At 48.4% G+C, this 14,529-nt stretch overlaps 1 protein-coding gene and 1 long non-coding RNA gene across 3 annotated transcripts; one reads left to right on the top strand and one right to left on the bottom strand.

The window, feature by feature from the left end:
* Positions 1 to 6,668: 6,668 nt before the first annotated feature.
* On the bottom strand, positions 6,669 to 8,085 carry LOC114213676 (uncharacterized). Its single transcript, XR_003610248.1, has 2 exons — positions 7,267 to 8,085; positions 6,669 to 7,031 (listed from the first exon to the last, which is right to left on the bottom strand). It is a non-coding gene; the product is annotated as an uncharacterized LOC114213676 (long non-coding RNA).
* A 512-nt stretch (positions 8,086 to 8,597) lies between these two features.
* Positions 8,598 to 13,471, top strand: FIGNL1 (fidgetin like 1). 2 transcript variants are annotated; one of them, XM_028108863.1, is made up of 3 exons: positions 9,068 to 9,741; positions 10,683 to 10,769; positions 11,276 to 13,471. In XM_028108863.1, the coding sequence occupies exon 3, from the start codon at positions 11,288 to 11,290 to the stop codon at positions 13,316 to 13,318; it is 2,031 nt and encodes a 676-aa protein (XP_027964664.1). In that variant the 5' UTR covers positions 9,068 to 9,741; positions 10,683 to 10,769; positions 11,276 to 11,287; the 3' UTR covers positions 13,319 to 13,471. The 2 variants fall into 2 exon arrangements, with proteins under 2 accessions (XP_027964666.1, XP_027964664.1); XM_028108865.2 differs by lacking the exons at positions 9,068 to 9,741; positions 10,683 to 10,769 and adding an exon at positions 8,598 to 8,622.
* The last annotated feature ends 1,058 nt before the right edge of the window (positions 13,472 to 14,529 follow it).

Below are 14,529 nucleotides of genomic sequence, written 5' to 3'. Positions count from 1 at the left end.
GCTGATTCTTTAATTTTTTTTAATGTAGCCATATGTTCATGTATCTGTTTTCCCCTGTAGAGATCAAAAGTTGAAAAGGAGTATATCTGAAAGCTGTGGAATGAGAAGACAACAAACATTATTCTGGATCCGAGGACCCAAGCCTGCATGAGGCCTCACGCATCTTTCTGTGAAGTTCTCCAGAAGCTTAGTGATTATGTCTGCTCACTCTCTTACCAATGAAGAAACTACTTACTGCAATCCTGGTGCATGGAGCTTTTATTCATTATTCAACTGTGAGTTTTGTTGATTAAGAAATCATAGGTTGTCATGCTCTTGAAGTCGTCAGTGGTGGGAGAGGCTTACTGAAATATTTTCCAGGATATCCTAGGATCGAGGGACTTGAGATTATACCCGTGGTCTTTAGATTGTTCTGTCGTGTGGCTTAATGCTTAATAAACAATTTGAAGTGCAGTGGTGATTGTGTCTGGTAAGCATCCTTTGGTTCTGCGTTGTACCCAACTGATTGTTGTAATGCGCACTTAACCTTTCAAAACAGCCGAAGATATGGCATCCTTGGATATTTTTTTTAAAGATTTTTATTTATTTATTTGAGAGAGAGAGCGAGAGAAGGAGCACAAGTAGGGGGAGCAGCAGAGGGAAAAACAGGCGCCCCACTGAGCAGGGAGCCCGAGGCAGGGCTCGATCCCAGGACCCTGAGATCATGACCTGAGCCGAAGGCAGACACTTAACGACTGAGCCACCCAGGTGCCCCCATCCTTGGATATTTTTCAGTGGTATTCATTGCTCCAGCAGATGTTTATGGAGTACCTAGTGCATGTCAGGCACTGTTCTAGATGCATTAGCAACATATAAGTTTTACTTAGAAGTGACTCTAACTCTTGAAGAAATAAACCCAGAGCCAGGACGCAATCACAGACCAAGTTCTACTGGCATGATGGGAAAGATTACCTTCTAGGACCTTGGTTTCCTGGTCCAAGGACCAGTGATGAGTCCATCTGCCCTATGGTCTCATGACTGATAAACAACCAGAGTGCTCTTGTAAACGTAAATACCAATAAGCTGCAGTATTTACTCTAATAGCCTATCTTTGTTTGAAACCATTTTTGCTGGCAGAAACACTTGAATTTTAATCCCAAGATGAGTTCTTGTCCTTTAGAGACGATTTAACTATTGAAAGCAAAGCGTTCTCGGAAAGGGTCCTTGGACTATTAATAAGTCTATTGGAATTTCAAAGACCTCTGATAGCTAAATGTAATTAAATGGTCTGTTTTCCAGGAATCTGGAAATACATCAGAGGCTATGTAGTTCCCCATCTTACACATAAGATCATTGGTTCTCTGCCCATCAGTGAACCAGACCTGCCTTCCATTAAGGTGTGAGGACATGGGATGGGCCACTGGGGCCACTGGGACCACATGTTAAGAGCTGTAGGGTGTTGAGCACTCAGATCATTGAGTTGAGGCGGAGGTGACTCTGTTCTACAATGAGACGGTTTGCACCTGAGTGTGCTCTTGAGCTAAGTTTGCTACAAGATCTCCAAAATGAGCCACTAAAGTCGCTGAGGCCAGCTCTCAGCTTTTGTGGAGCTGCCTACCCAGCCCCATCTATAAGCCTACTTTGGGAAGATGGCGGAGGCTGGAGTCCCAGGCAAGAGCTTGGGTGGCAGGTGACAACAGGGAGGCTGCTGAGAGCCATGTACAGACAGGAGGCCCGAAGCCAGCTGAGTGACTGAGAGGCTCCTCTCTCTGAGCTTGGCTAGGTCTTTCTGGTGGAGATTCCTAGACATCTGCTTAGATGTAGACCCAGCAGAGATGAAAGCTTGTCTGACTTCTGGCTCCTTTCTCCGTAAATCATCACTGTTCATCCCACCTCCTGATCTCTCCAGGTATCTCGGGGACAGAGCCATCGGGCCCCAAACCACCCAGCCTAGACCCAGCAAGAAGCACTGCTTCCCTGTGTATTAAACACACACGCACACTCATAGCATGTGATCCATGCCAGGCACCGTTAACAATATTTTTAAAATATTAACTTTATACGTATTTTTAAATTTTCAGTTATTACTCCCAATTTACAGATGAGAAAATGGGGTTTGTCAAGAGGGTTTTTCAAGAGGTTTAGTGACTTGTCCCAGGTCATGCTGCCAATCGGTGACTGAGCTAGGACTAGAACTCAGGCAGCCTGGGACTAGAATGCACACCCTTTGCCCACTCAACTGGGTGGCCAAATATGCTGTCTGCTCTTCAGGGTGAACCATGTCTCAGAATAAGTGGCAGTCAAGCCATTCATTCCCTTCTGGGAAAAACCCATTTTCACCTCCCAGGTCGAGTCTTGGCTCCTGACCCCAATCTGACAATCCCCAAATAGTCCCATAGTTTATAAAAGTCTGGACTACTCAGCCTAATCTTTGATCCACCGCATAGCATCTTTACGTAAATATACATTCCGTTTGGTGTCACGACATGTCGTAGACCCCTGATGGCACTGGAAGTCGATGCAAAGCCTATTGCCTCCTGGCCTTTGATAATGGCGCCTCCTGCTTGGTGTTGGAAAAATCCCTGATGGATGTGGACACAACCAGATCCGGATACCCAAACCGTATTTAGTCATACATAACACTTCTGACACCAAATGAGATTTTTCCCTCCTGGCACCAAATAGCAGCACCTCTTCTAACACTACCTCTCCAACTCTCTGACACTATCTAACGGGAGTTAGATATGAGCTCATAGTTAGGGCTCCGAACCATAAGTTGCCCGGCACCTGTTGCCCGTCACAATCCCAGGGCCTCCCATACTTCTGACCGACTGGCTATAAAGCAGGGGTTCCCTTGACCCTCTCTTTAGATTCAATGCCTTGCTAGAACCGCTCACAGACTCAAGACGCCATTTTACTTGGGTTTACCACTTTAATTATAAAGGGTAAGGCTCAGGAACAGCCAACCAGAAGAGCTGCACAGGGCAAGGTATGGGGAAGGCGGATGGAGCTTCCACACCCTCTGAGTGCCCTCTCCTAGTACCTACATGTGTTCCCCAGCTTGGAAACTCTCCCAACCCTGTCATTTAGGGGTTTTTATGGTGGATCCATGACATGGGCATGGTTGATTAAATCACTGGCCACGGGTGATGAGCTCAGTCTCTGGCCCCCCTCCACTCCCCAAAAGTCAGGAGGCAGGACTGAAAGTTACAACCCTCTAATCACACCTTGGTCTTCTTGGTGTCCAGCCCCCATCTTGGTTCTGTCTAGGGGCAACAAAGAGTGACCCTGTTTTGAGCAAAAGAGGCTCCTGTCACCCACACATTCCCAGGGGTTTCGGAGCTCTGCTGTCAGGTATCAAGGACAAAACCCAAGAATATATTGTTCTTATTGTATTACACTAAGAAAATCTCCTGGAATCATACGCCCCTTCTCCAAAATGTGACAAACAACAAAACTTTGTGGGACCAAAGACGCTCACTCAGGCTGACTACGTGCCAGTGTTGAACGGAACCTGTGGAAGTGCCCAAGACAGACTGGAGAACGTGGGATGTCACCGGGCATTCCCTTGTTCATCATAAGGGGAGAAGACCCAGAGGGAAGGCAGGTTTAAAGTATCCATTAACTTCATCCCTGTGCCCCTAACTCGTGAGTCCCTTGGACTTAGTACATTAGAAACTGCTGATATTTTATCCAGAAAGCCTGTGTTTGAGAGCAGGAATGGAGATTGCCTGGCGGCCTTTTGCTCTAACGATTGTTTTATTGCTTTTCCGACTCGCGTAAATCCCCAAGGATCAAATATTAGAAACTTTTGCTTTTTCTTTTTTACTGCACTCGATACCAAAATCTTTTTCTTCAGCACCTCTCTGCTGCCTCCTATCACCTCTACTTGGCATAAATAATAGAAATAAATTATTAAGAAAGCACTGTGAGAATAGGTCGCTTGCATAAACTGGGTCAATCTGGAGCTACTATTTTCGAGAAACTTGCGTGTTTCTGCTCTAAGCAGAGATGTGACACAGATGGTCAAGGGAAGGGAGAAGAAGAAGAAACAGGGTGGGCTCACTTATACGAGACCACGTGGGTCCACGGCGTCTAAAATGCAGACCCCAGACCTCACCATTTATGATGATAGCCCCTGGTGCCATCAGAGGGAAACCGAGTCACGTGAGGAGGTTTATAAACGGAAGGCTATCCAGGGGGAAAGACTCAGAGAGAGGACTTGGTTCCTGTCTTTAAATGTACACTCCCTTTTGCACAAAGAGTCTTTGTGCCTCCAAAGAGTGACACGGAGGGAGGCAGGTTTTGTTTCAATGTGGAGAACTCAAAAGACGGGCTGTGAGCACACAGGATCTGCTTTCTCACCGGGCAGTAGGTTCGCCACCCCTGCAGGCATTCAAGTGGTAAAGGAAACTCCTCAATGGGACAGAAAACCTGACCACCTTTGAGCCCTCTCCTACAGCTGAGATTCAAGGGTCTATGAAGACCAGAGAAGCTGGGCTGATTGATCAAACAGCAAGGTTAGGGAGCACAGAAATTGGAAGCACCGCCCCAGGATGGGTTCTTCTTGCGTAAAAAGCGCTAGCCAGCTCCCCCCCTCGCCCGCCCCACCACCACCACACACACTCCTCTGCTGAGCTGAAGGCTTACCTGACCATAATAATCCTACACTTGGGTGGTGCTTACTGGGGTCATTCTCATCCAAACGCTCTTCAGCGATCAACTGGGTTTACAACCCCCTCCAGACTCCCGGATGTAGCTTGTGTGTAGTGGGGCTGGGATTTGAACCCTGAAAAGCTGGGTCCATGGGCCATGCTCTTAATTACTGCACCAGCCTGCCCCTAGACCATCAGAATACAGTCTATTACTTTCCTAGGGTCGTTGGAACAAAGCACCAAAAACTATGAGACTTAACAGAAATTTATTCTCTCAGAGTGCTGGAGGCCAGAATCCCGAAATGAAGGTGTCCGCAGGGACACTTTGCCTCCACAGCCTCCAGGGGAGGGTCCCTCCTTGCAGCTCCAGCTCTGGTGGCCCGAGATGCTCCCTGGCTTATGAGTGCATATTACACTCCAATCTCCGCCTCCCCTCTGTAACTCTCTTCTTTATAAATCATCAGTCACACTGGATTAAGGCCCACCCTGGTCCACTATGACCTCACCTTAACTCGACTGCATCTGCAAAGACTCTGTATCCAAAAACCATCACATTCCCAGATACCAGAGTTAGGATTTCAGTGTATCTTTTGGGAACACAATTCAACCCACAGCCTATATAGTAGCAGACAAGAAGCAGCTAGAAGTGCCGACTCAGGCTGGCGGTGATGTTCTAGGAAAAATGACCAGAGCAGATTGTCCTTACTGCTCTGCCTGCCCCATTTCTGTTTACTCTGTGATGCCACAGGATCCTCCCCACCGCCGCTGTGATTCATTCAGTGCGGCCAATGAAAGCTTTTACTGGGACTGTGCATGCGTTCCGTCCAGATGCACACAGGTCTTGCTCCTCTGATGGAGGGCAGGAATACTGCCTTGTCACGGAGCTAGGGAGTTGCCAGCTTTGAAGTCAATGAGAATCCAGCCACACACAGGAATCCAGCCGTGAAGGAACTGAGCTTGGGTTTGGCTGTTTCACCTGACTCCTGTCCTGTCTGCTTATGTCCTCAAATCATCCACCTCCCTACCACCTCCCCCACACACTGACAAAACACATCTCTTTTAAACTTATAGAAAGTAACTTTCCTGGCACCCAGGGATGCACAGTATTTGGGGCCATAGTCTCTGCTCAAAAACAAACGAGATCACTGAAGTGTACTGCGGGCATTTATTTGAGACCGTGTTTATAATATTCATGAATACAGAAATGCGCAGCCATCTCCCAAAATCCCTCACGCAAAGAACTGGCACTCTCATTGCTGTGGGTGGAAACTGTTTCTCTTGCAGTTTCAAAAAAAAAAAAAAAATCCTACCCAGAAGAAAGAACATAGTCTATGGACTCGGAAGGAAAGTTTATCTGCACAGCTCAAGTACTAAACTCTTCCATACTAGGCTAAAGTGTTAGATGGTATTCCAAAACATCCCATTTGTAAAAGAGGAAACGTCTCGATACGGTGTAAGGGTTTGAATCCCAATAATAGTGTTCATACAGCAGTAAGTACAGGACAACATCACAGCTTCCGTTCAATGTCTGCATCGTGCCAGCCAATGTTCTGAGGATTTATGATATCGCGTATTAATCGCAACTCTTAGAAGAGCTTCTGAGTTAGAGAAGTTTACTCCCCTTACATAGATGTGGAGGAGGCTCAGTTCGGGGAGAGTACGGAAGTGACTTATACTTCCGCCAGCAATGCAGGAAGATGGAAACTGCTGGATTGGGAAATGCTTTTGTATCAAAGGCACAAAAGTGAAATGGCAATGCTCGTGTCACTTGTTGAAAAACAGCTCTGGAGACCATAAATGTAATTCAGTATTTGAACAAAACTCTTAGGATGGTAAGACAGCGGTTTGTGTGAATTCTCCAAATGCTATCATTAAAACATAAGTGATGAAAGTCACCAAAAACTGCTAACTATCCTAATAATATTTATTTAAATTTACTAAATTTATTGCCAATTACCCTAACAGCATATGGTGATTTCTAAATATACAAGTGGAAAAACAGCTAGTAAACGCACAACTGAGTCAGCCTGGAGATAAGTTTCCATTTAAATTTCTTTTATTTTTATTCTCTATATTTTGAGTAATTATGATAATTAGACAATTAGCTAATAAATTATGAGCCTTTAGAATAAAAAGTCTGTTATTCCTACTTAAGCCAAGAAATGAATTGTGAGCGGTTTCCCTTGTGATCGCCTGTTTAAAAAAATATATTGTCCAATCCCTTTTATTTTGTGCCCATTTAAAAGCTGCTAGAAGAAAGGTCTTTTGAAATATTTTTTGCCTCCCACTTCTTCAGGCCTTGCATTTAAATGTCACGTGCTGTTATTTTCCGCTCTCAGGATGGATAACCCAAGATCGGTGAGCCAAGGAGAGGAAGACGCAGGCTACTGGGGCTTCCTGGGAAAAACAAAAACAAAAACAAAACACTTCTTCCTTTTGCCGAAAGAGAAGTATTCAGGGGTGAAAGGTCTTTCCTAGTTTGGCCCCTTCTTCCCGCTTTAAATGGGGCAGTGTGAGGCTGCGTTCCTTGGATCGTGGGGGCCTTCTCGGAACAGTGAGGTGACAAACCTGGAGGGAAAAGTCACGGGAGATGGTGGGGGGAGGGGGGACATGGCAGAGTGGAAATGTGTACCCTCAGGACATCCTTAGGGCGCGTGATCAGACCCGGAATTGCCTCCAGAGTTATGTGACACGATGACATTAATGACAGCACAGGTCGTTGCCAGTGGCTATTCTGTTTCTTGGTCTGAAAACGCAATTCACTAATCTGAGCATGCTACTGTCCTCTGAAGCCTTGCTCCAAAACAAAGTCCAAGGCAGCAACGGAGTGTTTTCCAAAGGCTTCCTTCCACGAAAGTGTCCCTAAAGAGCGCGGGGCGGGGGCGGGGGCGGGGTGTTCTGGCTGAGGGATAGATCTGAGCTGCCAGACTCAGGCAGAGCAGGCGTTCGGAGTCCCTTATTCTGTCTTAAAGATGCATGTCGATTTGCACGCTCCTCTACTCCGTCCTCATGGCCAGTGGGTAAGCTTTGTCCAGCACCCACCTGCTAACGTAGAGAACAGACAGGGCGGAAGAGGGGCGCCGCCACGGGCTCGCGGGGACCCGGCCTCCACTTGCTCCGAGGAGGGGTACCGCTCCCCCCCCACGCCCCCCGTGTCAAGTCGCCCTGACCGCGCCGCCACCTGCCTGGCCCGGCCTGCGGCTGCACCGCGCTCCCTGAGCTGCCCAGGGCCGCGCAGGTAAGGCGCCTTCTGCGGGGGTCCTCTGAACTGGGCTCTACCCTCAGCGTCTCCGAGTCTTTATTTCGGACGGCCAACAGGAGGCACAGGTGCAACGAAACGATGTTCATCACTTTCTGTGAACCCCTCGTTGCTAACCAGCTTCAGAACCTCCGCAGTCAGCCTCCGTCAGCCAGCCCGGACTGGTCCTGCCGCGCGCCCCCGCCGTCCCGCGCGCCCCCGCCGTCTCTCCGGTCAGGCCCCGCCCCGCCCCGCGCGCCCCCGCATCCCCCCCGCGCACGCCCCCACCCTCGCCAACATTCCCGCGCGCCCCCGCCGTCCCGCGCGCCCCCGCCGTCTCTCCGGTCAGGCCCCCGCCCCGCCCCGCGCGCCCCCGCCGTCTCTCCGGTCAGGCCCCCGCCCCGCCCCGCGCGCCCCCGCCGTCTCTCCGGTCAGGCCCCCGCCCCGCCCCGCGCGCCCCCGCCGTCTCTCCGGTCAGGCCTCCGCCCCGCCCCGCGCGCCCCCGCATCCCCCCCCCCCCCGCGCACGCCCCCACCCTCGCCAACATTCCCGCGCGCTCTCGCCGCGTCTCCCTTCACCATCAACCTCCTGAGCCCCAGGCTGATGCCCGCGCCGCCAGCCGCTGCCCGGATCCTCACCAGGCACCGCCCCCACCTCCGGCGCGCCCCACGCACGCACGCACGGCGCGGGCCCGAGCCCGTAAGCAGCGCGCAGGCGCACATCCGGCCCCGCGCTTTTCGGAGGCTGCAGGTAGGCTGGGAGGCGGGGAAGCGCGGGAGGGCCCGGACCGGGACCGTGGCGGGGGTTGGGGGTCGGGATGGGGGCCAGGGGCCGGGGCCAGGCCAGGGGTGGGGGCCGCAGAGGGGACGGGGCGTGTGGAGGAGCCTGGCCCCGGCCAGGGGTGCTGCGGAGCAGGCGGGCGGGCGGGAGGGAGTGGGGGTCGCGGAGGGCCCGGCGGCCGGGGCGGGCAGAGCCTGGGCAGGGGGTCTACGGGGCCCGCTGAGGGAGGGCGGGCCGCTCGGAGCAGGCTCTCGCAGGCTCCGTGCCCGCGGCGCCGGCCGGTTTGGGGAGGTGGTCTCCTGGGGGGCGGGCGGCTGCTGCTGCGGCGGGGCGCCCACCTCCGTGGAGGGGTCCTTGCGAGGACTGGGGACGCCTAACGATTGTTCTAGTATTTTCTAAGTGCGGAGGACTGTGGTGAGTGCTTTGCAGACCTTTCAGCCCCCGGGAGCTGAGTCGTGTAACTGTGCTCCTGACGCACAACTTCAGGAGTTGTGCTCGGGGTCCTGGCTGGTGGGCGGGTCCTGAGGCCGGTCTGCTTCTGGGAGTTAGAAATTCCTGCGAAGGGCTGCCGGCTCGCTGTCTGGCGGGATTTTAGTAGTTTTTATTGCAGTGGATACCCTGTTCTAGATACTGGGAGAGGACAGATGAATAGAAAACGGGTCCTGCTTGCAGAAGCCAACTGTCCAGATAGATTCCACATCCTCACAATAAGCAGAAAATTATCAAAATAATAATAATAAAAAAAAGATTGAAATGCAGTTCATATGTGTTAATGAGCCGCAAATTTTAGGTGGAAGAAATGCCGTATGAAAGTGACTGATGGTAATGGGGACAGCGGCTGTGCCCTTGGCCAGGGCTGGCCACACAGGTGTTTGCCTGTCCCTGTCCGCGTTTGTGGGGTAAATGATTGAGTTGACAGGAAGTAGACTTGGGAGGTGAATTTCCGAGAAAAGGATGAAGGTGGAGAGGGAAGGAGGGTGTCTTGGAACAGAGACAGAGCACTGAGCTGATGGAGGAATCCCAGGATTGCCGGCGACAAAGGGGGATGAAGCCATGCAGAGGAAGAGGGTGTTCCTCCTGATGAGAAAGGTGGTAAATGTTTTCCAAGTCACCTCTCAGTTCCTCACTTCCAGCATTGCCTAAAAGTCTTAAAAGCTAAAATGGTAGAGTGGAAAGAGGGATGAAGGGCTTGTCAGAAGTCAGTTCTACGTTTGACTAGTTTAATTTTAGCTTTATTGCAGAAGCAAATTAGAATCTCACCGGGCCTTTCAGATTTGTAGGGTCTTAAGGGAGACACAGCTGTATTGTGTACTAAAAGAACCTACAGATTATTAAGCTATATTTATAGGCAATTTGGGAGGTAGATTTTAAAATACAGGAGTTCTTGGTTTTTACAACACTCCTTTATTGTAATACTCCTAGGGAGCTTAGAAGTTTTCTTACACGTTTTTCTTGTGGATGGAGTGATAAATTCCACACGTCTAGCAATATGATTACAGTCACCTATAATCCTGGTAAAATAATTTGACTGTGAGGAGGCTTATAAAAATAACTTGAGAGAAGAATCCTAAAGTAAAAGCACTTTACTAGCACACTGTTTAGACTTAGAGTGTTTATACTTAAGCAGACTTGTTCTCCTATTTCATTTACAAGGTCAGTTTCACTCTTTAATACTTCACGTGAAACTGGAAAATTGCGAGATTCTGGGGCATCCTGTTTTCGGTGCTCATTGAGGAGGAAGTCCTTAAAAACATTTGATAATGTGGCAGTTGTTGAGGATTTTGATCCGTGCTGATGTGACCTTCGGTGAAAGCACCAAGAGCGGCTCATGTGTGGTGACTTGCACATTCCCTGTGTGAACGTCCCCGAGTGTGAATCGCAGCCCTGTTGCTTGCTGGCTTTGTGATCTCCAGTGAGCTCCCAGCCTTAGTTTATACATTTGTGTAACAGGCATGAGAATGGTACTTTTCACAATATTTGCATACTCATTATTTGACTCGATTCTTGTGATGATTTCTCTCACTTTACAGATCAAACTGAGGGCCCAGCGATAGAGGCTTGGCAGAGGTCGTTCATCTGGGGTTTTTCTTAGAGACGGAGCTGAACCCCCAGGCTTGGTGTGTCCTGCTTTGTCTGTAGTTCCATTGCTCTAACGTGTTGCCTTAATTTTGCTGATTAATTTGAAACCCTTTCCATCTAAGCCTTAGCAGTGTTTTCCCCATTTGCGGGGAAAATGAAAAAACTCAAACCATTTAACCCATAACAAAGTATTATTAATTAAGTCTTTATCTTGAATGCCTGAAATCTGTGCTTACCTAGCTATCTCTTGTGTAAGTGTTCTATCCTTATATGTGAGCAGTCCGCTATACCTTCCTTCAGATGAGCAGAGATTTAGAAAATATGCTTACGGGATTGAGTCCCGCATCAGGCTCCCTGCTCGGCGGGGAGTCTGCTTCTCCCTCTGACCCTCCCCCTGTCATGTGCTCTCTCTCTCTCTCGCTCTCTCTCTCAAATAAATAAATAAAATCTTAAAAAAAAAAAAAAAAGAAAATATGCTTACAATATTATATCTTTGTTTCTTTCTTCTTGGTACTGACTGTTTTTCATTTTTGTCATTTGTTAGCAAACCTCCAGCATGCAGGCCTCCAGCTCCAGGTCTGTGCACCTGAGTGAATGGCAGAAGAATTACTTTGCAATTACGTCTGGCACATGTACCCCAGGACAGAAGGCAGATGCGTACCGAGCACAGATACTACGCATTCAGTATGCATGGGCAAATGCTGAGCTCTCCCAAGGCTGCGCCACCAAACTGTTCAGAAAATATGCAGAGAAATACTCTGCAGTTATTGATTCTGACAGTGTTGAGACTGGCTTGAATAACTACGCAGAAAGCATTTCAACTTTAGCAAGATCTCAGCAGACTGACAGTGACAAGTGGCAGTCTGGATTGTCAATAAATAATGTTTTCAAAATGAGTAATGTACAGGAGATGATGCAAGCTGGCAAAAAATCCAGAGACTCTCTGTGGGCACCTGCCAGTGCATCGGTAGTAATCCATAAAGAGGCTCTTGTCCTTGATCCTCCTAAACTTAGTGTTTGTGGGGGTTCTGGGGAGAGTGGCCCATTAACTAACGCAACTCCTCATACGAACAGGACCCAAGACATCCCAGAGAGCAGTCCTTCAAAGTGTCCTCAGGATGCTCAGCCACCTGTGCTGACTAACACCAGAAAGACCTGTCCTTCATCCTTAACACCGTTTGGTGACTTTGCCACTGCAAAAATCCATGCCACACCATTATTTGGAAATGTCAAGAAGGAAAATAACAGCTCTCCAAAGGCCAATGTAGGACTAAATATGTTCTCATCTAATCAGTCTTGTTTGCCTTCTGCCTTTGAAAATCCACGGGAGAGAAAAACTTTTTATGGTTCTGGCACCACTGATGCCCTTTCTGCCCCAATAGTGAATAAGGCTTTTAGTAAAACAGAGGATAATGGCCAAAGGGAAGAGAGTAGCCTGCCTACTTTTAAAACTGCAAAAGAACAGTTATGGATAGATCAGCAAAAAAAGTACCACCAACCCCAGCGTGCATCCGGGTCTTCCTACGGTGGTGTAAAGAAGTCTCTGGGAGCTAGTAGGTCCCGAGGAATATTTGGGAAGTTCGTTCCTCCTATACCTAAGCCAGATGGGGGAGATCAGAATGGGGGAATGCAGTATAAGGCTTACGGCGCAGGACCTGCAGAACCAACACATCCAATTGATGAGCGGCTGAAGAACTTGGAGCCAAAGATGATTGAACTTATCATGAATGAGATTATGGATCATGGACCGCCCATAAGCTGGGACGATATTGCAGGAGTAGAATTTGCCAAAGCCACAATAAAGGAGATAGTCGTGTGGCCAATGATGAGGCCAGACATCTTTACGGGTTTACGAGGACCCCCTAAAGGAATTCTGCTCTTCGGGCCCCCCGGGACTGGTAAAACTCTAATTGGCAAGTGCATTGCTAGTCAGTCTGGGGCAACGTTCTTCAGTATCTCTGCTGCTTCTTTGACGTCTAAGTGGGTAGGTGAGGGGGAGAAAATGGTCCGTGCATTGTTTGCCGTGGCAAGGTGTCAGCAGCCGGCTGTGATATTCATTGATGAAATCGATTCCCTGTTATCTCAACGAGGAGATGGTGAGCATGAATCTTCTAGAAGGATAAAAACGGAATTTCTAGTGCAGTTAGATGGAGCAACCACATCTTCTGAAGATCGGCTTCTAGTGGTGGGAGCAACCAATCGGCCCCAAGAAATTGATGAGGCTGCCCGGAGAAGGTTGGTCAAAAGGCTTTATATTCCACTCCCAGAAGCTGCGGCTAGGAAACAGATCGTGATTAATCTGATGTCCAAGGAGCAGTGCTGCCTCAGTGAGGAGGAAATTGCCCTGGTTGTAAGGCAGACCGATGGGTTCTCGGGAGCTGACATGACACAGCTTTGCAGAGAGGCGTCTCTCGGGCCTATTCGCAGTTTACAAACTGTTGACATCGCCACAGTAACACCCGATCAAGTTCGGCCAATAGCTTATATTGATTTTGAGAACGCCTTCAGAACCGTGCGACCTAGCGTGTCTCCTAAAGATTTAGAGGTCTATGAGAACTGGAACAGAACTTTTGGTTGTGGGAAGTGAAGGGGACACAACGGGACACTTGAAATCTAAAGATGGCATCTTTGTAATGCAGCCTTTCCCACTTTTTAGCATGGGAAACTGGGAATTTATTAATTGTAATTTATAGTGTATATTTTGAATTCTATACCTCAAATAAAATAGTAACAGCTTAAATTTTACAATTGATTGACTTAGCCTATGTTAATAGAAGCTTGAGCTTTCTTCCAGGTGTTACCTGATTGGGAGCCTGTTCCTACAAAACATGAATGAACGTTTTTCTCGGGTTTCAAAGCAGTCTTTGTTTTCAAGATGTACAATAGGATGACTAGTGAGCTCAGATTGAAACCCAAAAATCTCATTTGTGTCTGAGGTGGCATCTGATCGGTACGCATCTTCCGTTGAAGAAAGGGTCTTTTCTGAAGACCCATGTAACTCTTAGCATTGGCCAGTGTCGTGGCTTATGCTGGAGGCAGCTTATTGGCCGTTGAATGGATTTACGATCTCCCCAGACGCCAGAATGAAGGTGCCAGTGGTTTGTTCTGGTTTGTAGCTGCTTACAGCTTTCTTCTATTACTTCTGTGCTCAGAAGTAGCCAGGTGTAATCCGATACCAGACACATATCCACAGAATCGAGAGATGAAGAATGCTGTGTTTTGCCAGGGGGTAGATGATGTTTAAAATTAATATTTTATTTGACACTACTTCACAGCCCTAGCATTGCTGTCTCAAACATAAGTGTTTTCAGATTTTCATAATGGATCATTGTGTTTTATAACGTAACAGGTGTTCATTGTAGAAGAGTTGGGGAAGAGAGACGAACAGCAAGAAAGTAAGAACCACTGCCGCCCCACCACTTTGGAGAACACAGTGTCATTTCTTCCAGGCCTTTTGCACAGCAGAGGGATTGCACCACGTTCTCCCCTGTAGCCTGCTTTTTCCTTTACATCACCATCGCTTCCCGTGGGAACGTGCTGTGTTACCACATCTTCCCTCAGGATCCTACCATGTAGATGGACCGTAATTTAGCCAGTCCTCTTGGGGGCACTTAGGGCAGCACATTAGGTTTCCCTTTTGTTCATTGTACACAAAAACACTGAATGCCTTTGTGATCTTTTTAAAAAATAAACACACATTTCTTGAGTAAAATTCTTGCATTAAAGATGCACAGTTTTAAGGCCTTTGGCATGTGTTCTGAACTGTCCCCTGGAAAAGTCATGCATATGTAGAATTCC

The sequence above is a fragment of the Eumetopias jubatus genome, unplaced genomic scaffold, assembly GCF_037043125.1.
Source record: "Eumetopias jubatus isolate StellerSeaLion01/CBP00866 unplaced genomic scaffold, mEumJub1_p1.0 scaffold_14, whole genome shotgun sequence".
NCBI lineage: Eukaryota > Metazoa > Chordata > Mammalia > Carnivora > Otariidae > Eumetopias > Eumetopias jubatus.
The sequence above is the reverse complement of the archived record's forward strand: the minus strand, read 5'-3'. Positions and strand labels throughout refer to the sequence as shown.

Coding starts and splice junctions, on each gene's coding strand:
- FIGNL1 (XM_028108865.2), top strand. CDS start 11,288: ATGCAGGCCTCCAGCTCCAGGTCTGTGCACCTGAGTGAATGGCAGAAG.